The sequence below is a fragment of the Triturus cristatus genome, chromosome 11 (genome assembly GCF_964204655.1).
Source record: "Triturus cristatus chromosome 11, aTriCri1.1, whole genome shotgun sequence".
NCBI lineage: Eukaryota > Metazoa > Chordata > Amphibia > Caudata > Salamandridae > Triturus > Triturus cristatus.
The window spans coordinates 273,646,429-273,673,178 of record NC_140594.1 but is presented as its reverse complement, the minus strand read 5'-3'; the positions used below and the strand labels follow the sequence as shown (position 1 = coordinate 273,673,178).

The window sequence follows — 26,750 nt, the reverse complement described above, 5'->3', positions numbered from 1 at the left end:
GGCTGAACCTGATTCCTCAGTTCCATATCCACAAGCTCTGACCATAGTGCCACATCCTCTCCCCCACTGAACACCATACTGCCCCACTGAGAGAAACTCGCACTGCCTTCAACTACAACCCAATTGTGCCCTGCTATAAACACCTGGATGTGACTCAGTTCAAATTACGCACTAGACAAGAGCAATATGCTGCCTAAAAAAACGTAACAACATCCGGAAAAAAGCAAACACCCATAGGGAATGCAAGATAAAGTAAAGCATGTAAAATGTAAGCAGGAACAACATGGATAACTTAAAGCATTTTCACTCACTATTCAGAAATCAGTGTGTGCTTGTGCCTGAAAATTTAAGGACATGACTACAGGGCCCGGAAGGGACCTGCTTCCATGTCCATTGCTTATATCCTTACAAAACGCAAGCAGTATGGTTTAAAAAGACCACATCCATGACCACCGGGCTGCGGTACGCATTTTGTTTTCCAATCCACCCATCAATCCGGCATTGCAGTATCTCCAGGAGTCTTGCACTTCCTCATTTAAGGAAAACAATGCTGTTCAAAGAAAAGATAAAACAAAAGTAGCACTTTACTGGCAAACTCTGTATAGTGGCGCTAATGTGTTTGGGTGTGAATAAATTCAATCTGGCCGCTTTGTGAATACTGTCTTGCTTTATTTAGTTATTTATTTATTCTTCATAGTTGAACCTTTTATTTCTGTCACTCCTGAGGCTGTACTTTGGAATAGAATAATGTCAGAAAAAGACAACATTTGCAGCAAAAGTATTTTTCTTTTTTCGATCCATTTCAAAGGGAAACAAATAAACGAAAGGACAAAAGAGAGGGTGAGAACCCTTTCTTGAAATCACGTTTTCAGTGAGGAGGAGCGAGACAGAAAGAGGGAGTAAGAGTAACAAAGAGAGAGGGGGAGCAGCTGCCAGCAACAGAGCAGAAGTGGACACTGTCCTTCTCTGGGCAAGAAGGAAAAGACAGTCCTTTTCCTTCTCTGCTCAGTGCTCACCGCCTGCACCGCACGGCCAGGAATGCCCGAGCCTTCTCTGCAGGCCTTGGCTATTTCTGCCGTCCTGGGACGCATTATCAAAATGAAACAAGCATTGGCATAGCCAATAGGTCTCGCCTTTGGGAGCTTATAAGTGTTTACCCATGCAACAGTTGATGTTGTTGCAGTAAGGATATTGTGCTGCATAACTAAATACTTATAAGGTCCCAAAGGCGAGACCCTTTGGCTATTCCAATGCTTGTTTTTCCTTCTTTCTTTCTCTCCCCTCTCTGACCCCACCCCCGCCCCTGCTCGCACCACTGCCCCACCACTCTACTCAAAGCCGGCCACTACTGTCTGCTTTGTGTCTCTAATTTGCGCGAGTGAAGGTCACACTGCTGTTTATGAAAGAAAACTTTGCACTGGCCACCCGCAGTTTGTGATGTATGTATGTGAAGCTTGCACTGCTACTCTCCCTGCTGCCCAGGTCTATCGGGCACAGCTGCTGCCTGCACTTTGGTATGTATGCCCTTGTACTCGCGTGCAGTGGTTGTTCTAAGAGTGAGAAATATTTCCCTCACTTTGCCTGGCCTGTTTATGATGGAGGTGTGCACTGCTGGCGACCGCTGCTAAGTCTTTGATTTCAGTAGTGGAGAAGTGTGGCTCAATGGTTAGAACAGCAGACCCTGATGCAGAGTTCTGGCCCGGGACCAGAGTTCAATCCCCCGCCTCGGCGGGTCTTGGATTCAATTTCCTCGGACCTGATAATTCTCGCCTCGGTGCCTATTCTAATCATGGGTCCCACGCTGCAACTCTGGGCAATAGCTTGCTTAATCTCCACAACGGCCCCAGCAGCGCTGGGATGCCTGGCTTCACCATGGGGGTGCCCAGGAGTGGACATTTCACAGGGAAAGGCCAGGAAGGGTTCCACAGCGGTATGAATAAAAGCGCCAGGATACCCCCGTTGGGGGTGGCAGTGCGCTATACAAGTACATACACATTTACATTTACAGTAGCGGACTGCTGCAGGGGGCAGGGGGGTCTGAATAGTGCTTCTGCTCGCAGGCCCTGCCTTGCAGCATCAGTGACAGAGTTTTCAGGCACTTGGGATGGCGAGATGGGGCATTTCTCTCCGGGTGAAATATCCCCATTTAGAATCATAACTAGTTCAGCAAAAGCACAATCAGCAGCAGAAAAAGAGTTCCAGGATGTAGGTGGGATACCAGGGTGGTCACAGAGGAAGCGGCACTGCCAAGAGGGATGGAGAAGGGCCATGGAGGAAAAAGGTAAAGGGGTCGAAAGTCCACAGATACATTTTTGAAAACTAACTATGAAACAGCTTTGAAGATAATAACGAAATGGGAACCAGTGCAAATTAATCAAGAGGGTTGGAGTGCTCGGGGGGCACTGCGTGGTTAAACAAGCGAGCAGATTTCAGAGGCCAAGAAGTGGAGGCAAACCCAACCAGGGTGGGAAAATACTGAAGTCAAGGTGGGGCAGGAGAAGGGGCAGCAAAAGGCAGAGATGGCGAATGCTCAGTCTGGCAGTGGTATGTTCGGAAAGCAGTAGACCCCAGAGATGAATGACCCAGTATAATTAAAAAGGACCCACAGTTCTGAACTCTACTGCACGGTGTAATGGGGGAAATGGAAACAGAGCGATAGAAGTTTTAGGATCTGGGCCACGCGAGCAGAAGGAAAGAAAACAATCTGTTGTAGATCAAGAAATATGCAGAGCTCCAAGATTCAACATGATGTCACCAGCATGAGGCTAGGTACATGATCGGACTGGCCTACCCGACGGTCAGTGCCACAGGGGCCACTTTAGCTTAAGTGCTGGACCAGTTTTGTGGGCACGTGTGGGCCGATTTTGTGAACTGCATTGCGGCACCAGCACTAGTCTGTGCCTGTAGGTGGCGCTAGGTCGTGCACTGCTCGCAGGCTCAGATCCGCACAGATCAGGTGCACAGAGCTGTGTCATATCAGGGACATCCGCCAGGCCCAAGTATATATATTTAAATTAGAAATGAATCCGTTTAAACACCGATGACTGCATCTATCTTGACTGTGTTCATGGGTGCAAGCACTGCTGTTGCTTCCGCTGTCTCTCGTCTGGCACGAGGGGCGATTGCACCGCTGCTGGCGTTACTGTACCGACTTAGTCCATGACAGAAGCTGCATTGCTGTTTCTTGGATGCCCGTAAGTGCACAAAACGTGCACTGATGCTTCCCTGCAGCTCATCTTTTTTATTTAGAGTTTCAAAAAGCAATTTGTGCCTCCTCTCAGTTAATTCAGAGCTGTTGAAAAACGGACCCTATGGAGAAAACTGAGGGCCAGCAGGCCTCTGTCCTTGTGTGTATGGGAGCCTTTACGGTATCCGCTCAGTGCATGAAGGATGCTTGCACGACTGCAGGCCCTGCTCTATGATGGAGGGCGCGTTGCTATCCGCGTACGGTGTACCGATTATGTGTGTAAGGGAAGCCTCCTCTGCGTGTTGGCCATCCTGTAGCTGTTTTGTGCACAAGGGAAGCTTGCACTACACTGGGCAGGAAGCTTGCAGGCTGCTGCTCGTCCTGAACCTGTGGTGCCTGTGCGCTCATCCATTGTCCCTTCGAGGGGCTTGGCTGAGGCTGCTATCAACAGCACCGTACCTCTAGAGGCCTGCTTGGAAGAGGAAAGGCTGCAGAAAGAGACCCTTGATTTCTGTGCGCTTTACATCTGGAAGCGGTCACCAGAACTGTCAAAAATGCCATGAATGGAAAGAGACAGATAGGAGCCGCATCCACCTGAAGGAGAGACAGCGAAAACCGGCACTTGAGGTGGATTTAGGAATATTACTGTGCCGCTGCGCACGGCAGTGCCTCTCGTTGCTGAATCTGATATTAATCCACAAGGTCAAAACCATTCCAATGTTATTAAAAACATAAATGTTGCAAAAAAGGCAGAGGAGAGAGATGAAGGGGATGAGGGAGCTGGTAATTGTACCTTTTTTTGTCAAGCTTGGCAGGGCTTTGAATGCCGGGGCTGTCAAGGCGTGCACACTACATTGCATTCTAATTTAAGACGTTAAGGTCACTGGCAGCAAATGGGGCAATGTTTAAAATTAAAAAAGTGGGGAAAAAAGGGAGAATGCGGCGATAAAAGAGAAACAAACATTGGACGCGCACACGCGTGCAGCCGCGAAACGCGATATGTGGTGGGGGAGGGGGAGAAGCGGGAGTTGTGTGCGTGCGCGGCCAATGCTTAACAAGCATTGGCCACGAAAGTCATCGCGATCACGATCGCTGTGAAAGCGAAAGTCATCGCGATGACGCGCTAAAGGCGTTCCTGAGTGCTGCTGGCTGGCCTAGCGCATGGCGGCTGCGCGTGTGCACGCTCACGTGCACGCAAGCGCTAGGCCGGCCAGCAGCACTTTGAAAAATCACACACAAAATGTCTCTCCGAGCAGCGCATGCGCGCTGACTGAGCGAGACCTAAAAAGTAGGGTCACGAGATCTACTGAATTATAGAAGTAGGGGCATGCCGCGCCTTGCCGATCCCGCCCACTTCGACCACTGCCTATACCTACAGTGACTGTGCCCACAGGCTCTCGTGGTGTGCATGAGGACATTCTTTTTCTCTGCCTCACGTGCTAGACTTCCTTTCCTATACTACAGTGCCTATTTGAGTTGTATTATGTTTATTAATAGAGCGCCTGCACACACACCGGAATTTCATTCCGCTAAATAACCAGCAGGTGAGACTTGCTGGCCGGGAGTCATCAATCAGAGCCTGGCCTAGATCCCAGAACCACAAAGCCAAGAAGAGATCAGCCACGAACTTCCTTACAGCTACTTTAATCAAGAACTTCCTAACAGCTACTTTAGCTTTTCAATTATTATTATATATATTTTTTTTAAAGGAAGTGCAATATTTGAGTTTAGTCTCGCGGTGTTAATTTAGTTTCACTGCAAGTTTGCAAAAATAACATGTTAGACTGTTGTGTGCACAAGGAAAGCACATGCGGCAATAATTAGAAAGAACAAAACATCCTGTTGCACAAGTGAGGCGTTAGCCATGCTGCCGTCTAGCTAACTTCCATTTCTATCCCCACACATGTCCAACCTCCTCCAAAAAAGGCACTAGACTACAGCCAGAGGCCAGCCCAGCCACCACCTCGCTCCCTGCTACAAGTGACAAAACAACAAACAAAAGTCACTGCTCTGCGGAACCGGGCCGGGGCCTAGGCCCTCCTTGCCCCTTCCTTGGGCCCCGGCCCTTTTGCGTCTGATTCTGGCGACGCCCCCGGCCCCAGACAGCGCCACTGCCACCACCCATAAATCAGATCTGGCCACGGCCAGGAACAAATAGCACTCACCTGCAGACAGGGGGAATTATATTACGGGGTGCCGCTCTCTTTCCCTGTCCCTTACTGTCTCCCTCTGGCCTCTTAATGCCTGCCTCGACCTCGCCTCAGAGTCACGTGCACTTTTTTCCAATGTGCATGAGGCTCGAGCATCACTACCAGGCAGCAGACCCCACCCAAAAAAAAACGGCGGGGCGCAGACGCGGAGGCGGTGACATCTGCGCGCTGCGCGCGTCTACAACATCATCATGGTCAGGTGACGTCACCTGACCATGATGATGTTGTAGACGCGCGCAGCGTGACAGGTAAGGTGGTGTAGCCGGGGGGGGGTGGGGTGTTTAATAAATTATAATGAGTAGGGCGGCGGCTGATCATAATAGCCTAGTAGCCTGCCTGTGCTGTCTTAAATGAAATTGAATGAAATCGGCGGACGGACACGCGTTGGAGAACCGCACCAGCATGATTGAGAATCGTTGTGCTGCTCACACCAGGCCTCAGTCAAACAGGCTTAATGTAAGCACTGTGTTCTGTTGGGGCCGATTTGGACCGAATGTGACTCACGGAGTCACGGTCGGTCCAAATCGTCCACAACAACAGAACCGGCCCCCTGTCACAAAACCGGCCCCCACCCCATCCAGCCTACCGGGGGACTGCCCGGTGCCCGGAATGACCAGTCCGGCCCTGAATGCAACCCTCATAGGATCAGCAAAATCTCACCTTGCTCCACTCAGAACAACTCTGAACGCAGCAGCCAGAATGGTCAGCGGAGTAAAGAAATATGAACACATCTCACCAGCACTCAGAGCTCAAATGGCTCCCAATCGAAATGCGTGCCAACTTCAGGACTGCCTGCCTCACGCACAAAGTGCTGCACACAGGGAAACCCGCATACCTGGCGTCCAAACTCCAGAAGGCCGGTCAGTCAAGAAGCGTAAGGAGTATCAACACTCTACTCCTTATCCCTCCAAAAACTCGTAAACAAAAAACAGCATCTCGCTACTTCGCAGGAAATGCGCCCAAATTCTGGAACTCCATACCAGTCCATATCAGGACCAACCCCTCCTACTTAATTTTCAATAGGCAGCTCAAAGACCTCCTCCTCAATCGATCTCTCCCCAATGGATAGTTACAGCCCAATCGCCGGGGCCTGCCCACAACTGCACACAGTCACTTTGACATTAAGACTTTTACCCCACTCGCCTCTTTACTACCTCCTCTACCCCCCTCCCTGATCCAATCTCATCACGAGTCATTGTGCTTTTGCGACGACACTACGTGAAGCGACACGAGACACTGTACAGACTACTGTGATAACATATCTTACGAATGATATTGTGCTCTCTATGACGAGACTATGCGATACGGCATGAATCACTACATATTACTGTGTTAATGTATCATACGATTGATAAGGCTGTAAAGCGCTCCAATACCTTCGGGTCTGGCTAGTGCTGTATAAAACTCTTAAATAAATCAAATAAAATAATGAAGCCCAGAGGTTGAAGTCCAGATGGTTGTTGGATGTGTTCCAAAAAATGTCATTCTTTGATCACTTCTCTTGATGAGATCGAGTTCTAGTTGAATGCTCTGCTGAACAATTCTGCTTTCTGATAATAGGAAACTGTGCACAACTGTGGGCTGATTGATTTCTAGAGTTTTCAGCCTTGTGCACCCAGGGCTCTGCCTCCATGTCCGAGTCTTTTGAAGGAACCTGGTTTGGTCAGATGGATAGATGCAATCTTAATGTCCTTGAAGGGATGTAAAGGAAACTTTTTGGAGGTATCTTGAGCCTTTGTCCTGTAAGCTTTATGCGTAATGCAGAATTTTAAATGTTATCTCGTATTTCACTAGAAACCAATGAAAAACCTTTAGTGCTGGTTTGATGTGATCGTGTATGAATAGGTTGATCTCCATTCAGACTCCCTGGATCTGTAATCTTTATAGCCAACAGAATAAGTTCTTTGGAATGCCGCTGTACATCACAGAACAGTAGTCCAGGATAGTCTTCCCCAGAGATTATGTCAGCTTTATTCGATGATCTGTCTGGAGGAGTAAGATGTTTTTCTGCAAGAGTGAAAGGTTGTTGCCGTTAACTATTTAAAAAAGAACTAGGTATTAGGACAGAATCATGGTGCCCATGATCCCTGACATCCACAATTTCAGTGGTGTTTGGGATATGATAGTATTACAGAACAGTTACTTCCTCCTGAGTCCTCACTTGTTACAAAACAGTGCTATTGTTGCAGGGATTCTGCTCATGCATAGAAATATGCGCAGGAAACCAGGACCTCAGTGAATTGCGGTGTACCAAAAACTCACCTCAATACCCAGAACCCCTATCCGACTAGCATCAGTGTCTCATTCGTTCTCCGTATCATCTCGAAGCTACCAATGATTAGACAACCCAGAACAAGCGACTTAGAGTACTCTCAGGAATGGTGGGAATTAGAAATACCTGTTCGTTATTATTCTCATATCAGTCCACAACAAGAGTAATCAGAGACACAGCAAAGTTTAAAATGTTTATTTTTAACTGCATGCCCTAAGATGCAGTACTTTGGCTAACATAAGCAGACAAATGATTAAAAACAAAACCATCAGCATTGTTACAATACCATAGAAAATGAAGGGAGAAATCATATTACAAATGATAGTGGAATACAACCACCCTCCCTTCACTAGTAAGCTAATGTTATTAACTAATAGGAGGTCTCTAGGTTTGAATGGGGAAACCCATACCGTAAATATCAGCTTAGGTGAATCATATCACAGGATCAGCTTAGCTCTGTGTCTGGAAAAGGTCTTCTCCAAAGTGTCTGACTCATGCATGCAAACTGCAATATTAAAGAGACTCGAGTTTCAGATATTTGCAGCTGTGTGCGTGTTATGGCTAGCGCGTGGGTCGATCAACATGAATTCAAAAGCATACATTGTTATTTGTCCCTGACGGCGTCTGCACACAGTGTTCAGGCCAAGGTCGCGGTGCACGGCTAGGGATGTAACAGACCGTTCTCATGTGAAGGAAAGCAAGCAAGCATTTTTTCTTATAATAACAGCTACCTGCAGTGTCGTGTGCAAAAGCAGCAAAAGTGGCAAGATGGCGTTTTAAATCTAAGACGCTTATGCTAACATAGCAATGTATGTACCTGGAATTCCGTCTCCACTACACCATAGCAATATCCCCTCTTCCCAACTATCCTACTCAGAGATGGCTTGCTTTACAATATAATGCCTCATCACCAATCCCTCCACACGTGACCCCGCACTTACAAAAACATTGTGTTATAATATAGCATGATAGCACAGATTCTCCCTGTGAATCCCCCTGTGAGAAAAAAAACTGGGTGTTCGGTTTGCAGAATTCCTTTTGTGTGTCGTCCTTTAAATTACCCCAGTCAGAGAAGCTTTGGGTTACAAGATTCGGCATTCTACTCAGAAAGCAGCGGACTACCAGTCAGCATCATAGAAACCTTCCCTCTTCTAGACTCTTTCCCCATAGAAAAAACTTTGAGTTACAAGACTGTCACATCACCATTTCCCTTTCCCGACTTTCCTGCTCAGAAGAGCTGGCTTACATATCTTAGTCAGAGTACCATACTCTCTTCCTTCCCCACCTCAAGTGAGGATGTAGTATTCAGAATCACAGGATGGTGCACCAGCTGCTCTCTTCTTGAGCTGCTGGTGGGGTGTAAATATTCTCAGTGGTGGTAAAAGAAGACTGTTGAGTAAAGTTGAGTATGTGAGTAAAGTTGAGATTTTTCTGGATTAGTGACTCTGGCAGGGTAGGCTACAAATGAAGAAAGAACATATTATAGGTCACTTAGGATCTAAGCAAACTAAGACTGGACAGATATTCTCAAAGAATCTAATTGAGAAAACATGTTTTAGTTATTTATATTCAATAGAGGTTCATCATCAGAAAAGATAACAGTACATTGAGTTATCAAATCAAAATCTCAGAGGAGAGTTTACTCACTACTACAAAGAGCACTAACATTTTGTGAGTACATTAAGTTGATATCAACTATGTTATTATCTTAAACATCTTTCCAGTTACAACTGAGGATGTGTTCAACGGTTCTCTCCAACCATTCCAAAAAACACTTCCCTCAAACCAGGCACGCTTCTCTCCAGCCATCACCCATCAGTAACTCTCTCCAGCCACCAGCATTACTCTGCAGCTGTCCCCATCAACACTTCTCACCAGCCATCAACTCTTTAACCCACACCGTCATTTATCTATAACCATCAATACTTCTCCACAGTCAACAATTTTCTGTCCATCCCTATCAGTACATCTTCTCAGCCATCAACCATTCTCTCTATCTGTTAACCTATTTCTCTAGCCATGAACAGTTCAGTCTAGTAATTATATATCCATAATAAAATCACCCTCATTAACACTTACCTCCAGTCACCCAAACCTCTCTCCAGTCATCGCCATCAGCACCTCTTTTGAGCCTTTAACACACTAGCCAGCCAGGAACACTTATCACCCCTTTCCACCCATCCATATCAAAACGTGTCTCCTGCCACCAACACTCCTCTCTAGGCAATGTTATGAGCACCTCTTTTTAGCCATCAGCACTTCTTTCTAGTCAGCAACACTTTCCTATATTCATCAGCACTTCTCTTAAGGCATAAGCATTTCTCCAGCCATGTTAACTTCTCTTGACACAATCTTTCATGAGCCATGTCCTTAAACCTGGCTCGTTTCTCCATACATCCACAATCCTCTAATGCCATCCACATTAAGACGTCTCTCCTGTACCATCGTGGTTTGTCCTTTGAGGTCCTGTTTCCCACAGCCTGATGACTTGTCTTTCTAGTTATTACTTCTAATACTGTGATCGCGTGTTCTTCCATATTTCTGCTCCAGTGCCCAATCTCCTGCCAGATCCAAGATTTCATTAAAAGGTCTTTGTTATAGTCTTTCTGGTTCCCCTCTCATGGAGATGTCAAATCCCTCAAATGTCTAGAAGAGGGCAAAGTGTCTCAAGAAGAAAAGATTGCCATTGTAATCATTTCAGGTGGCCCTTCTGTGTAATGCTTTGCTCCAATCCTCATCCTAAGGTCTTTGAACCAATGTCTCAGGGTGGTTCCGAAGTGTCAAATGAGTGACTTTCAGCTACAGAGCTTTCACTCTTGACAAAGATGAACTGTGGAACTCCATGCCCTTTCTTTTGGGAGTGGAGTCTGATCTCAGATACTTCAAAAAACATCCGAAACCTGGCTTTTTACTGAATCTTTCCATTAAGTTAGTCTTTGATTTGCCTTTTGAGCATTATTCTTCTCTGTTTACCCAGGATTTAATTTTTGTATTTTAGTCAGCTCCAAATGGGCTCTGAGTCTCAATTTCCACAGATAGCATTAGGCTAAAGATATAATTTCCTGCTGTAGAGTCTTGGAATTATTTTAAACTGGTTACTGTAAAGCTTGATCCCCTCGTTGTCTCCTTGGGTCATCGCTTCCACTCCCTCTGCTTAGATTGGTACTTTTACAACTCCGAATCGCTGCTGTGTCAGCGGTTGTGCTGGCAAGACAATTAAATAAAATAACATCAGGAATGTTCAGCTGCCACCTCTTCCTACTAGTGGTTTCTAAAATGTGAGACATGGAAGTATTTTGACTTCCAAAAGTGGAATGGCATTCAAAATGTAATTAATGAAATGTTATGACTTCCTCTCCCAAAATGTCAACCTTGCCTCCGCCCAGTACTGGTCTAAGTGAGTACCTAGCAGCCGAAAGTTGCATTAAAGGCACAAGCAATGTTATTTCAAGTGCAGGACCAATGTCTAGAGAAAGCTGCTAGGGTGTTCTTCTGTACACTAAGTACTGCTCCAAATGAAGGAGTTGTGTGGAGTGAAAATTGCTAGGTGCTTTTCTTACAGGCAGCACCCACCAAGAAGGCAACAATGGAAGAAAGGAAGCTGCTAGGGTGTTCTAATACCTAGTGTCCGAAGCAGAGAATGATGAAAAGAGATAAGATTGAGTGGAGCTGGAAGCCATCTGCTGACACCAATTGAAACTGACATTACCAGGGGCCTTGAGGTTTACTACAGAAACAATGCCCTAGGGTAGACCTTCTTTGAGGTCAGAATCACTCTAGTCTACCTAATTTGCACCTCAGATTAGGGATCCCCAGGCTCCACAAATAGCGGCAATGACAATACCAATCCTCAAACTAAGAGCCAGACTATAGTGTAGCATCACTTCAAATGAACTGTAGGATTCCTTTAGTTTAGGTACAATACAGGAAATTGCTATTTAGACTAGGCTAACATTGGATAAGGATAGGACAGTCTGTAGTTGGGAGAATTAATGATGTAATCCTCTGAATAAGAACCTAATGCCAGATGGTTCAGATATTTTCAAAATCTATTTGTGCAGGGACTATTATTGGAAACGGTGTGGAGTTTAACACACCCAGTAATTATCAGGTGTGATAAAGTACCCACCCCTGCAGTTTTCCTTAGGTTCATTTCAGCAAGTTTAAACCTGCAAGTTATCTACCAAGACATGCACATTTGGGTTTGAAAAGCACCACCATCTACATGTTATGCCTCACTTTGAAGGGCTAAACTGATACTAGATGATAAATATTGTACCAAATAAATATCATGTATGATAATTATCCCCAAGCCCTTTGTGGCACTAATAACCATGGCCCTAGACTATGATGAGGTCTGACTGGCAGTGCCATGACTGAAAACGTAGGTTAATTGGTCTTATTCCCACAGGAGACAGAGGTTGACGTGATGGAGTTGGTTGCTAATTGTATTCAGAATGTGAAATGATGCATTGCTTGAAAGTGACTGTATGAGGGAGAGATTTTAAGGTGTTTAGTGAAAGAACCATGAGGAAAAAAAAAAGTGATGGGCGGAATGGTTTATTAATGTCAGCCACTGGTAATTACTTGGGTCCTTCATTCTTTGCCCACCATTTAACCTCTGCATCAGTCCTGCTTCAATAGGAACAATTCAGCTAAAACTGCTAAGACGGGTCCTATCTGAACTGGAACATAAGTAACCCAAGACCAGTTTCAGCCAAAAGTATGCCCAGATGTGGGTCCTGTGCAAACAGTGCCACTGGATCCAAGCTGCACCTGGCTGAGGCCAAAACCAGTCTTGGGTTAAATATAACTGGGTATACTCTGAGGTGGCATGGTGGGAAAACAATTATCGGTTGGAACGCTACCCCGACTGATTGCCAGTGGTTATACTGTTTTCAAGCATTCCTTCCACCACTTTTGGGTGTTTGAGAGAAAGAACCATCCTTGGCTATGAGGAAGTGTGGAGATGTGCAACCCCATATTGCTTGTGGCATTTTGTATTTAACTAGGTAGAGAAGTAGAAAGTTAAATACCTTCAAGTATTATTTCCATATGTATGTGCACATTCAGAAAGAATAACTTAAGAGTACCAAGAGATCTTAGTTGAAATTAACTGGCAGAGGAGCTGCCGCTTTATCACAAAGGGTTTTTCCTCATTAAAGGAACTGGTAGTGGGAAAGATCCTAGCAGTATCTATCATACAAGTATGATGAACTGCATGCTATGAGGGAAGGGTAAAGTATTAGCAACACACTTTCATCTTTAGTGTAGATACATTCAAACGAGCTAATGATACAGAAGAGAAGGGCGACCTCAAATCCCACAGGCTTTTCCTCAAAGTATCCAAACTGTATTGAACACTCACTAACGAAATCTGAGGTGTTCATGCATTTAATCAATCAATAACAATTAGGGTTACGTTATGTGTATTTGTAAAGTGCACTATCACACACAGTGTTATCCCAGTGCAAAGCAGGTGCGTGTGCCTAGCCCTGCTTATGGTAGATTGGTTAATTGAAAAGTCAGGTCTTCAGCTTCACGCGGCATTCAAGAATAGAGAAGGAGGCTTTGATGTGAAGTGGGAGGCTGTTCCGCGCTTTGGGAGCAATGTAAGAGAATACACGTACTCCTGATCTGGTTCTGTGATTGCATGGGATGTGAGTGAGTAGGAGTCCTGTGGAGCTGAGGTGTCTGGGTGTTTGGTGGAAGGAGATGCAACTGTTCTGATGGTTTTTACAGACTGACAAGACTAGATGCTTGTGAGGGCTTATTCATGAGTCTGTGTGTATATGTATATATATTCACTGAAAAAACCATAGGTTTCAGGGACATTATAGTTAGTTGGACATTTCACTCATGCAGAACCATAGAAATTCAGCCATTATAGTTAGTTCAGATAACTATAACTCGCGTCCCCGCAATGCACTGCTGATGACGTCACATATTACATCATTCATGACATGGTCAGTGACATCACTGATGACATCTCAAATGACATCACTGATGACATCATCCAGTGACTGTGTTCCTTTTAAGTTTAAATATGTATTATATATATGCCAAGGTGTATTGAAGAATAAGTGGGTGCATAAGTGTCTGGATGGAGGATTTAGTAGGTGTGTGACTGACTGTTTAAGTGAGTGATTACATGTGTCTTACTGAATGCATGGGTTAGTGACTAAACTGTGTGAATGTCTGTATCAGTCTGTCTGTTGTTGTATAAGCTGCTGCATGGGTTGGTCAGTAGCTACATGAGTGTCTATATGGGTTATCGATTGGTTGCCTGAGTATTTGTATGGGTGCCTGAGTGTGTGGGTGGGTGGGTGGGTGTGAGGTGTGTGACTCTGTGCATAAATGTTTGAGTGGTTGATTCACTGGGTGTATGGGTTCAAGAGTGCATGTGGAAACAGCTGTATGGGTGGGTTAGTGTGTGTATGGGTGTGTTGGCGAGTGAATAGATGTCTCAGTGGTACATGTCCAAGTAACTACATACGTAAAAGGCAGTGTATGTAAGAGTTGGAGTATATAAGTGACTACACGTGAGAGTCCGTGATTGTGAGAGTGGCTGTATGGATGAGTGTGTACTTGTATCAGTGATTGTATAAGAGAGTAAGTATGTGTTTGTTTCTGTTTGAATAAGTGATGTGGTGTGTGTATAACTGTATAGGTCAGTAAATGGAAGTGTGATTGATTCTTTGCATGACTGACTAGGTGTGTGAGTAACTCTAGAGGAGTCGTGGTGTGTAAGTGTCTGTATGGGGGTATGAGTGCATGTGATAGTGTTTTTGTTTTTTGTTCTTTTTTTTTTGAAACCGTTTATTGCAATCTCAAATAGTTACACGTATGGGCCTACAACCGTCTGGCCGGCCGCTAGAGTGGCAGAAGCATATGACGTATATACAGAAAAATCTCTTGGCGGTGCAAAAAGGTAAATCAGGAGATATCAGTAGTGCAGGCCACATGACTCCAAACCCACAATACGGTTTCCTTTTGTCGAAACACAACAACACACAAAACCACACCCGCAAGGCAACCCGCAATCCCAAGTGACAGCACGCGCTCCTTAAGTGGGGGACCCCAACCAATCGCCAAACTCTGAAGAGGGGAATGAGAACAGATCAGGGACTGGGGAACCACGTGCCCGTGGCTGGGGGAGGGGGTCGGCTAGGGGGACGGAGCTGGTGAGGCAGCCGGCAGCAGTGGCGGCTCGCAAATACCCCCGCGATAGGCGTTCCAGGGGCCCCAGATTTTCACCCACGCCCCAGGCTTACCCCTCGCAACATACACCACCTTTTCACGAAACATACACCAATCCATGTGTTCTTTCCAGGCCGACACCGCCGGGGGCCTCTGGGATCCCCACAATTGAGCAATGTCACGCTTAGCTATCATGTATCCCAGAGTCACCCACCGCGTCTGCGGAACCGAGTAGTCAGTTGGCTCCCACACATTCAGCAAGCATCTCCTCGCTTCAGGCAACAGCGCGACACGCGTAACCACTCGCAGGACCTCGTGCACACCACGCCAGAATCGCTCCACCTTTGGGCATTCCCACAGAATATGCAAGAAAGTTGCCAAAGCACCACAGCCACGCTTACACAGTCCATCCTCAGCAAAGCCCATACGTAGAAGCCTTGGCCCCGTCACGTAAACCCGGTGGAGGATCATAAGCTGGACGAAGCGAAGGCGAGCCGGGATGGCCACCTCCTTCGGAGAGGCCACCGCGGAAATCCAGTCCTCGTCGTCCAATTCCAGCCCATCGGCAACCCAGGCCTCGCGGAGGCCAGTCAGCAGGCCCGATCGGTCGTTGATCAGTTTTTTATATATAAGGGAGATCGTGCTGTCTGGGACATGGCCATCCAGCACTCTGTCCTCCAGGGGGGAAGACTCCGGAATGGACGCGACATCCGGGAAGACGGAGCCCAGCGCGTGGCGGACTTGTAAGTACCGAAAGTACTCACTGCCTTGCAACTGACACTCCGTCTGCAGCGTCTCGAAAGTTTTGAATCCCCCCCTCGTCCAGAGATCTCCCACTGTGCTGATGCCGATCGTGTCCCACTTCTCGAAGCCCTTCGAGGTCCACAGGGAGCCCAACCTCGCAGACGCATATAGCGGTGACGCCCGGGTCAAACGGTCCTTCCACCCCATAGCTGCGTTAGCCGCGTGCCATACACGCACCATGACACGCGTTGGTCCCGTCAGGCGAGGGTCCGGCGCGCCAGAGTAGAGCGCTCGATTGTAGTCGCCACCGGGCAGGAGCATCTTGTCCATTTCAAATGCCGGGTTCAGGGCGGGCCCGTAAAGGCCATGATTAATCGCAGCTAGCTGGGAGGCCCAGTAATACCGTTTAATATCCGGGAGGGCAACCCCCCCATCGTACCACGGGAGCGTCCATTTAGCCAAGGCAATACGTGGCCTCCCGTCCCAGAACAGGCGACGCTGCAAACTCTCCACCTCACGGAAGTAGCGCGCCGGGACCAAGTCCATAGTGTTCTGGAGAGCATACAGAAAGCGCGGCAACGACATCATCTTAAACAAGGCCGCTCGGCCGAGCGGCGAAAGCGGCAGACGCCGCCAACGCACCACGTCCTCCTTCAAGCGCTGGAGGGGGGGCAGCAAATTCCGCTCGTAGCGGGCCTCCGGGTCCAGAGTAATATATATACCCAGGTACCGAAACCCCTGGGAGGCAATCTGGATCGGACAGTCCCGTGGTAGGACCGGAGCCTCCCCGGCAAGCACATATACACAGGATTTCGCCCAGTTGATGACGAGGCCTGAGTTGCGACCGAATGAGCGCAAAACATCAACTAGGACGATCAGTGATTTACGTGGGGAGGCAAGATATAGAAGGATATCATCAGCGTAGAGCAGGGGTCTTCAAACTGTGGGGCGCGACCCCCAGGGGGGCCGTGGAGTGATGCAAAGGGGGTCGCGCCTTCCCAGTCACACTTCTGCCCAGGCCCAAGGGCTTCAGCCCCCCCCCCCTTCCCCCCGTCCTGTGTCTCAGCCCGGGCTGCTGCAGTGAAACTTGAGCTGCTGGGGGCTCAGCTGGGCAGTGTCTGGATTCCTATCTCCGGCACCCCCATGTTTTTTCACAGGTCTTTAAAGACCATTTAACATGCCTTTGTAAACTGCTTACAGAGGCTTAGGTTTTTTTGCTGGTTCCAGTACCCCCTGGGTCCCCACTGTGCCTATTCCTTACATTTGGATTTTACATTCACTGCCGTAGTGTGAGAATGCATTTCATGGAAAGGAATACAAAGTTGGCTTCCTGGGGGCGCCGTGTGTGAAAGTTTATTGTGCTTTTGAAGCACCTGCTGCAGCGTTTCTTTCCCGGCAATTACCAGGCCTCACATAAATGTCAAGATAACTTGTGTGATTAATTATCTTCCTGGAGAGAGATCAGAATGTTGTATAGTTGAGGTTTTGACTTGGGTGATGTTAGTGCAGAGGGTTAATATGCCTGCTGCAAAGAACGTGTACGTGTACCATTACAGAGTGCGTATGATGTGAAGAGATCAGCAGGTTACTGCTTTCAAAAGAGACATCCTTTTGTTACTTGCAATTTATAACTTAAAGTCCTAATAGAGAATAGTGAGCTATTAACTTTCATCCTAGAACAGCATGCACACTACAAAGAATACATTATTAGACCATTGATTAATGTTGCAAAAAGGGTTAATTTGGCTAGAAATCAATTCTTATTATTAAAGAAAACTCCCAACTATGCTGTTTCTTTTTCGACTCTGAGTTTGTGCTTCTCCACACCAAGCACTCTTGAACTATACTGCCTACCAGTATGGATGACATGTGACTCCTATACTTTTAGTCCTTTGGCTTATGTAACATTTCCTATACACTGATTTACACACTTATGATTGATTGTCTCTGTGTAATGTGTGTGTGATGCAAAGTGCTCGGACACCCTACACTGGTATGAGTGGCACTATATAACTAATTCAATGCATCTGAGAGTGTGGGGTTATGGAGACTTGGTCACTGTTAAAGGGTGCTAGTGAGAGAATCCGTGGTGGGGGTGGTCATTGTGGGGGGCACCAACAAACATGGTCGCACAGGGCACCACCAGCACTAAAGCCGGCCCTGGGAAGTATGCACAGATAAGCGCTGAAAATACCGCTTTAGGTGACTGTTTTTTTTTGTACCGACTGGGCCACCAAAATAATCTGCTGGCAACCCTAACCATAGGACTGGAAGTTTGTTGCAGGATCAGCACCTTATTTATTTCCTTCACCCTCGATCCCCGATTAATGCCGCAATAGTTTAACTTAGATCTTAAAGTCTACGCCCCGTCAATAATATGCTGAGTTACTTCATGGGTCTGGGAATGCACCCTGCATTCAGACAACTCATTCCTCATTCTCGCCCTTCATTGTCACGCTCACCCTGCACTCACAGTGATCACAATGCACTCACACTGATCACCATGCACTTGCACCATTCACCTGCTCACCTTGCACTCACAGCGATCACAATGCACTCACACTGATCACCATGCACTTGCACCATTCACCCGCTCACCTTGCACTCACAGCGATCACAATGCACTCACACTGATCACCATGCACTTGCACCATTCACCCGCTCACCTTGCACTCACAGTGATCACAATGCACTCACACTGATCACATGCACTTGCACCATTCACCCGCTCACCTTGCACTCACAGTGATCACTCTGCTCTCAAAATGCACTTGTCCTGCTCACACTATACCTCAACCTGCAGTCACACGAGTACACTACTCATCCTGCACTCATGTGACACTTCACTCACCTGTCCCCCTCACTACTCAATATGCAACTCACTCAAACAAGCCCATCAGTAATCATACATTCATTCATCCCATTCTGAACTTGCATCCGCACCCAAAATGAGAGAGGACAGCAAGGGAGTGAGAGAATTTGATTGAAGAGGTCAGGGATGAGGAGAAATGTGAATTGCCGAAGAGAAGTGTGGACACGCAAGAAGTGAGTGTGATCCAAAGGTGAGGGCATCTGTTAGAACAAAGGGGAGATGTGAAAGAGGAATGGGGGGACTGGAGAGGTGTAAGATACAAATAGACAAAAATTTGAATGAAGAGACGAGGTGAATGAGAAGTGCTGAGGGGCACGGGAGGTGACAGGGCCAGAGAGGCCATGAGATAAATGTGAGAGACTGTTAGAGATGAGGGCAGTGAAAGGACAGAATGGCAAGAGGTGATTAAAGGTGAAGTGAGAGGTTGAATGGGGAGAGTTCAGAAGTTGTAAAAAGGGGTGAAAGAAAATGACCTGCAAAGTGAGAGAGGGATCCGGGGTTAGGAGAGGAGAGAGGGATGGAAGGGAGGGGGTGAGAGGAAAGCTGCATGGGTAAAAGGCTTAACTCTACACAAAACCGCCAGGGTTTTAAGGGACCCCTGCTTCTTCCGGTCAGGGCCAGGTGAGCTTCTAATGTGGCAGCACGTATTGCTGCAGAGTGGAAGGCCCTTCACAAACGTTGACTTGAAATCTTTCTGATGATAATTGCTGTATTTTGGTTATAAATGGGTACTGATTGGGTGAAATCTTTCCTCAGCGTTACTGTGTGTAACAAATATCAAAATAATGAAGCAATGCTATCCCAAAATACGCGGCATCACATAACCTTATTTACATTTTCATCCCACGCAATTTAGTCAACAGGTTTAGACATTTTTGTCAAGAGGGGGTCCTTACGCCTCAAAATGTTGACAGGGGGGTCTCGGCATCCAAAAGTTTGAAGACCTCTGGCGTAGAGGGACACACGGTCCTCATGCTCGGGGGTCCAGCGGAGACCACGGATGGAAGGGTGCCACCGCAGCCACTCCGCCAGGGGCTCCAGGGCCAATGCAAACAGGAGAGGCGACAGGGGGCAACCCTGTCGCGTGCCCCGTCCCAGTGCGAATGGGGCCGAGACTCGTCCATTCACCACCACCTGCGCCAATGGGCCGGAATACAACAACTTGACCCAGCTGATGAAGCCCGGTCCGAAGCCAAACTTCGCCAGCATCGCCCAAATGTATGGCCACTCGAGCGTATCAAACGCCATGGTGGCGTCCAAGGACGCCAAGATGGCCGGTTCCCGCACGAACGGGACACCCCGTGCAAGCGTCGCAAATTAAGGGCCGTATTGCGATGGGGTATGAAGCCGGACTGGTCTTGGTGGACCAAATCGCCCACCACGCCGACCAGCCGGTTGGCCAGCACCTTGGCGAGGATTTTGGGCTCCGCGTTCAAGAGCGAGATAGGCCTATAGGATGTGACCCGCTCACGGGGTCTCCCCTCCTTGTGGATCACCACGATCGTGGCCAGACGCTGGTCCGGCGGAAGGGAACCCTGCGAGTGGGCCGCCAGGAACATCGCGCGTAGGTGGGGCGCCAGTACATCCGGTCGCAGCTTATACAGCTCGATAGGGATGCCATTGGGGCCCATGGCCTTGCCAGATGCGACCGAGCGGATAGCAAGGGCAATTTCGTCCGAGGTGGGAGGGGCGTCCAGCGAATCCCTGTCCTCTACCGAAAGGGAGGGCAGCGCGATGTCCCGAAGCAGGGCATGGGAATCCTCCTCCGAGCAGGGAGAAACCGGGGAATACACCTCGCGGAAATAATCCGCGAAGCAGGAGACAATGGCGTCCGGCTCGGTGACACACACACCATCCCTCCTCTCGATCAACGGAACCACACGACTCGCTCTCTCCTTTTTGTCCAACCACGCAATCAATTTACCAGCCTTATCACCCACATCATACAGTCGCCCCTGTTGCTCTCTACTGAGGCCCCTGGCCGCCTCCGTGACGAGGGCCCTATAGGCCGCCTGCTTGAGGTGTAGAACATGCAATGTGGCATCCGTCACCCCGCTCCCCAGGTCACCCTCTAGTTCAGTAATTTCGGCCTCCACCCGGGTTACCTCCTCCCGCTCGCGCCTCCGGGCATGGGAGATAAAGGAGAGGGCCTCCCCTCTGAGAACTACCTTAAAAGCCTCCCACAGGGAGATAGCCGAAGGGACAGACCCCACATTCTCCTCAAAGTACCGCTGCAAGGATTTGATCAATTCGGCTCGAATAGTGGGGTCGCGCAGGTACCAGGCATTGATTGGGGCTACCCTGCCCTCCCCCCTCGGGAAGACATCAAAGTGCAACAGTAGTGGGGAGTGATCTGAAATACCCCGCGCCAAATGGCGCACCTCTCCCACTCTCCCAGCATAGGCTGCAGGGACAAGGACATAATCAAGCCGCGAGAGGCTACCATGGGCACCCGAGTGGAAGGTGTATTGCAGCTGCGCGGGATGCTTTAGTCGCCAGCAATCCACCAATCCTAGTGTATCTAAAAGGCCGGACAGCCACGCCTGTGCCCGGGGGAGGTCCCTGGGGGGATGACGATCCATAGACCCAGAAGCCACCGCATTGAAGTCCCCCCCAACTACCAGAAGCCCACCCGGGAGGTCAAGGAGGAGGCGCCCCAGGTCCGCAAACGTGGTAGATTGCAACCCCGGCGGAACGTACACTGATACAAAAACGACCACTCTGCCCTCCATTCTACCCACCAAGACAGTGTAACGTCCCCTCTCATCATGGCGCACCTCATCAATCTCCAATGGGAGCGAGTTCTTAATCATGATGCCCACCCCCCGCGAGCCCGAAGTGAAGCCCGAATGGGCCACCAAGCGATAGCCTCGCCGATTCATGGCATGAAAGGAATTGCCTATAAGGTGTGTCTCCTGCAGGAAGACCACATCTGGTGAAATTCGTTTCAGATACTGCAGGACCACACCACGCTTAATCCTATCCCCCAGTCCGTTAACGTTCCATGATAACACAGTCAAATCCCTACCCCCCATCATACATGGAAGCCATCAGTCGTCCCCCAAAGAGCATCTCGAAAACAACAATACAGTAAAGGGTTCGCCTTGCGGTGCAAACAAACAACACTCCACCCCCGCCCACCCATCCCAACAGAACTCCCCCCTCCCTGCACCCCTGCATGAGCCCAGACAGCCCCCCCAAAGTGCAGTGTGCCTGTCGCCCCATAGACGAAAAACTAACTAGTCCCCCAGAGGAGGAGGGAAAGCCCCCAATGGACCCCGTACGACCTCCATAGGAGGGGAACATACACGATCAGTGAATGGTAACCGGAATGTTGTCCAGAGCAAGGCCTACTATTCACCCCTCAGTTCTGATCCGGCAAGCCCTCCCCGCCAACCGCACCCCCCCCACCCCGATCCCCAGGCAGAGTATCCAACCAGTCCCCAGCCGCCTCGGGACGGTCAAAAAAGTGCGTGCGACCATCCACCTCCACCCTCAGCTTAGCTGGAAAAAGCATTGAGTACTTAAGGTGCAGGTCCCGTAGGCGACGTTTAACTCCGAGAAAACTCAGTCTCTGCTTTTGGACCGTCGGAGTAAAGTCAGGGTAGAAATTCACGTCCATATTATCGAGCTTGACCGGTCCCTGTAGCCTGGAAGTCTGCAGGATAGCGTCTCTGTCCCGAAAGTTAAAAATCCGGGCAATGAGAGGCCGCGGCGGGGCTCCGGCCTTAGGTCTTCCGCCGGGGACCCTGTGAGCACGTTCCACCGCAAAAAGTTTACTCAGCCCCCGGGGCTGGAGACGGGTGAGGATCAGGTCTTCCACAAACAAATCTGCCGCCTCCTCCTCCCGTCCCTCCGGCACCCCGACAATGCGAACGTTGTTCCTCCGGGCCCGACCCTCGGAGTCCTCCAATCGACGGTCCATCAGGGCGCTCGCCTGGCCAAGCCGGTGCACCTCCTTTTGAAGGGCCGCCACGTCTGTAGTGAGACTCGAGGTAGTGTGGGCCAGGGAATCGACCCGGTCATTTGTTTTAGACAAGTCGGCTCTCACCAGGCCCACATCCACCAGGGCCGAGTCTATCTTCTGCGCCAGAGTATCAAAGCGCTGGTCCACCGAGGCCTTCATCTCGGCAATGGCGCCCATGACGTCCCGGAGGGTCAGATCCGCGGGCTGAGCAGACGCCTCAGTCGGGCCCGCGGGGGATGTACGCGGTGCCTCTGGAGATCCCTTCTGGAGGGTGTAGCGGTCCATGCTGTTAGACTGATGTGCCGGGCCACGGCGGGTCGATTTCACCTTTGCCCGGTCGCCATCTTGCTTTGTGGACATGTCGCACTCCCAAAGTCGTGCCAATCTCCTCGAAAGGTCCGATAAAACCAGTTCACGGGTTCCGGGGGGGGGTGACCACTGGACCGCAGGACAACTCACAGCCGGCGGGTCAGCCGGGCACCGGGACAAGGCCACACCACCGCACCCCGCTCCGCAACCCCACCTCGCTTGAGGGCAAGGAGGGCGCAAAAGCGAAAGTGAAAGCGCGGGGTACGCGAGTCGCCCAGCCCTGCCCGCCGCTGTTGTTCGCTTTGTCCCCGGATCGGCCCACAACTCCAATCCGGGGGGCCGGCGCGGAGAAGGCCGCAATCTTCGATCGGTGCTCCCACCGGTGTCCGGGGTCCGAGTCGAAAACGGAAAACGGGTGCCGCCTCAGCTCGGGTACACAGACACAGTCCCCTCATCAAAGACAGGATATAATCAGGATTAATTCAGGAGGTCGCGGAGGTCCTCGGGAGCTTCGCACCTACGCGGCCATCTTGGTTGCGCGCTAGGCTCCTGCATGTGATAGTGTTGTATTGATGAGTGACTGCATGTATGAGTGATTGTATGGGTGAATCAGTGGATGTGTGTGTAGACCTAGGAATCAGTGAGTGCGTATGTAGTAACTGGTATTGGTGTGACGAAAATGGTAGTCTGTATTTTACTATGGGTGTATCAAAGGTTATATTAGAGTGTGAGGAGGTTCATCAGATTTTCATGTGGATGATGTCATCAGTGATATCATCAGTGATGTCATCAGTGAAGTCACTGACCATGTCATGAATGATGTAATATGTGACATCAGCAGTGCAGTGGGGCGGCGCGAGTTATAGTTAGCTGAACTAACTATAACGGCGGAATGTCTGTGGTTTTGTACGAGTGAAATGTCCAACTAACTATAACGTCCCTGAAACCAGTGAATTTCAATGTTTTTTTAAATGCTAATTTCTAACTATACATCCTTGAAACCTATGGTTTTTTCAGTGAATTTCATTGGTATTTTAAATGAAAATTTCTAATTAGAATGTGCCTCAATCCTATGGTTTTTTCAATGAATTTCTAATGTTTTTTAAATGCTAATTTCTTACTATAACATCCCTATTAAGTCCCCATGCATCCTGAAGGTCCCTGGTGGCCAAGTAGCCCACCAGGTACCTCAAGTAAGCGCCACAGAGCTGCATTGCAGAGAGGTGTTCCTAGGCCACACCCCTTTTTACACCACGCTGCAAACGCGGCTTCTGGCGCACTGCTGTTCGGAGGATGACTTCCACTTGTGTCCTGAGGTCCTCAGGACACTAGAGGACCTCATAGCCCCACCAGCAGTGCACCAGAGTGGTGTAAAAAGGAGCGTGGCCTCGGACCACCACTCTGCAACGCAGCTCTGTGGCGCTTACTGGAGGTACCTGGTGGGCTAGTTGGACCCCAGGGACCCTCAGGATTCAAGGGGACTCAATCCCACAATTTACAATGCTCTAGGGGGTGTGTTTGCACACTTGCTATTTCAGGCCCTGTCCCCTCCCTTCACCACTGTGCAAACATGCCAAGTTGGGGGATTAAGTCCCCTTGAATCATGAGGGTCCCTGGGGGCCAACTAGCCCACCAGGTACCTCTAATAAGTGCCACAGAGCTGCGTTGCAGAGAGGTATAAAAAGGGGCGTGGCCTCGGACCACCTCTCTGCAACGCAGCACTGTGGCGCTTACTGGAGGTACCTGGTGAGCTAGTTCACCCCCAGGGACCCTCAGGATTCATGGGGACTTACTCCCCAATTTACAAAGAGCCAGGGGGTGTGTTTGCACACTTATAATATCAGGCCCCGCCCCCTTCACTGCACCACTGTGGAAATGCACCCCCTGGCACATTGTAAATTGGGAGATTAAGTCCCCTTGAGTCCTGAGGGTCCCTAGGGATCAACTAGTCCACCATGTAACTCCAATAAGCGCCACAGAGCTGCATTGCCGAGTGGTGTAAAAAGGGGGTGTGGCCTTGGTCCACCTCCCTGCAACACAGCTCCCTGGCGCATACTAGTGGTACCTGGTGGGCTAGTTGACCCCCAGGGATCCTCAGGATTGAAGGGGAATTAATTCCCCAACTTACAACGCGCCAGGGGGCGCGTTTGCAGAGTGCTGCAGGAAGGGGGCGGGGCCACCGGCATGGTGCCGGCTTTTTTTTTTTTCAGAAGGGGGGCTGTGTGACCCCCTTCTTTTCCCATTTTTGGGACCCTGGGGACCCCATCCCCCAGCACCTGACCCCTATTTTTTTTAAATAAACGGGAAGGGTGCCGCGTGACCCCCCCCCCCCCGCCCCCCCCCCGAAGCCGATTTCGGGCCGGGGACCCCATCCCCTGGGGCATGGCCATATATATTTTTTTAATTTATTGTTTTTTAAGGAGGGGGGCTGTGTTGCCCCCCTCCTTAGGCCTCTATTAGCCTCTTCTTTTTTAAAGATTTTATTCAGGGAGGGGGGCTGCGTGGCCCCCCTCCCGGGCCACTTCTGGCCCCGTGGACCCCATCCCCCGGGGCCGGACCTTTCCTTTGGAGACCGTGGGGGGAACCCCAATGCTCCCACCGTCCCTGCTGGCTCCCCACCTCCTGCGGGAGCCGGCATTGCTTTTCCACAAGGGGAGCTGCTGAAATGCAGCTCCCCTTGTGGAAAAGCAATCCTGCTTTGCTTCATTGAAGCGATAGCAGGTTTCCCTGCTCTCGCTTCAACGAAGCAAAGCAGAGTTTGCAATGACAGGGCGGGAGCGGCACGGCTCCCGTCCTGTCATTGCAAACAGCAGTGTCCCGGTGGTGGGCACCACGGGAAACTGCAGGAGCCGGCCCTGGGGGGTGGCGGTCCCCAGGGCCATCAAAGGCTCCAGGAGGGGGTCTGCGTGGCCCCCCTCCCTACAAGTGCCAAGCCCCGGGGAGGTGGTGGTCCCCGGGGCAGCGTGGGTGGTGGGACCCCCCCATGCATTATTTGTTTAAAAAGCCCCAGGGAGGTGGCAGTCCCTGGGGCTGTGGGGGGCCACGTGCCCCTCGCACATAATGAGCATAGCCCCGGGGAGGCGTCAGTCCACAGGGCTGCGGGGGCACCCTCAGGCACCCGCTATGAGTTTTTTCACAATGCCCTCGGGACCTGGCCCACCCAGGGGCCTCATTAAAATGATGCATGGGAGCTCGTGCTTCAATTTTTTTTATAATTTCGGTGGGATTCGCGATCCCAACGCGAATTCCACAGAAATTATTTTTAAAAAATGCTTTTTTTGGCCCTGGGGGTCCTTGTGGGACCCTCTGAGCAGGCCTAGGGGGTCAGGGTATTTCTACCTTGCCCCCTTTTCTTGTTTTTTCGCTTTGTTTTACTGTTTTCTTGTGACTTGGTTCTACGGAATCACAAGATGGCCGCCAACAGTTCCTGGTTTGGAGTGTCGGCAGCCAATGAGAATGAAGCTCGTGCCCGGGAGGGTTCGCGAACCCACCGCTGCCCCAGATATCGATATTTTTTCTTTTTCTAAATTCTCAGAAACTACTTAACAGATTTACACCATTTAAAAAAAAGGGGATCTCTCTGAACCAAGCCCTACCTTTTTGCCAAATTTGTTGTAATTCCATTCAGCAGTTCGGGCTGTAGCTTTGTCTTAAGTTTCCTATGGAAATTAACATGGGGAAAACGTGTTTTGGGACCCCCCTTTTTTCTTGGCCCCCGCTTGACGAATCACCCCGAAACTTTCAAGACAGGAGCTGACCGGAGCGTCCCACTAGTTTGGAAAATTTAGCGAACATTTGTCAACCGGGGCCAAAGTTATTGGGAAAAGAAAAAACGCTTCTTGAATAGAAACAAGGTCTTAACTATAACTACCTACTGGCAACCGCCAGTAGGTAATAAAAATCAATATATATATATATATATTCACTGAAAAAACCATAGGTTTCACACACGTTATAGTTAGGAATTAGCATTTAAAAAACCTTGCAAA

The 26,750-nt window shown here is 49.3% G+C and overlaps 1 protein-coding gene across 3 annotated transcripts in view; it reads right to left on the bottom strand.

Moving 5' to 3' along the window:
- Positions 1 to 7,849: 7,849 nt before the first annotated feature.
- Positions 7,850 to 26,750, bottom strand: part of LOC146784010 (2'-5'-oligoadenylate synthase 1-like) — a 323,524-nt gene continuing 304,623 nt past the window's right edge. For all 3 annotated transcript variants that reach the window (XM_085633235.1, XM_085633233.1, XM_085633234.1), the window contains exon 7: positions 7,850 to 9,127. In XM_085633235.1, the coding sequence (XP_085489361.1) occupies positions 8,981 to 9,127 (147 nt within the window). In that variant the 3' untranslated portion in view covers positions 7,850 to 8,980. The remainder of the gene's footprint in view (positions 9,128 to 26,750) is intronic.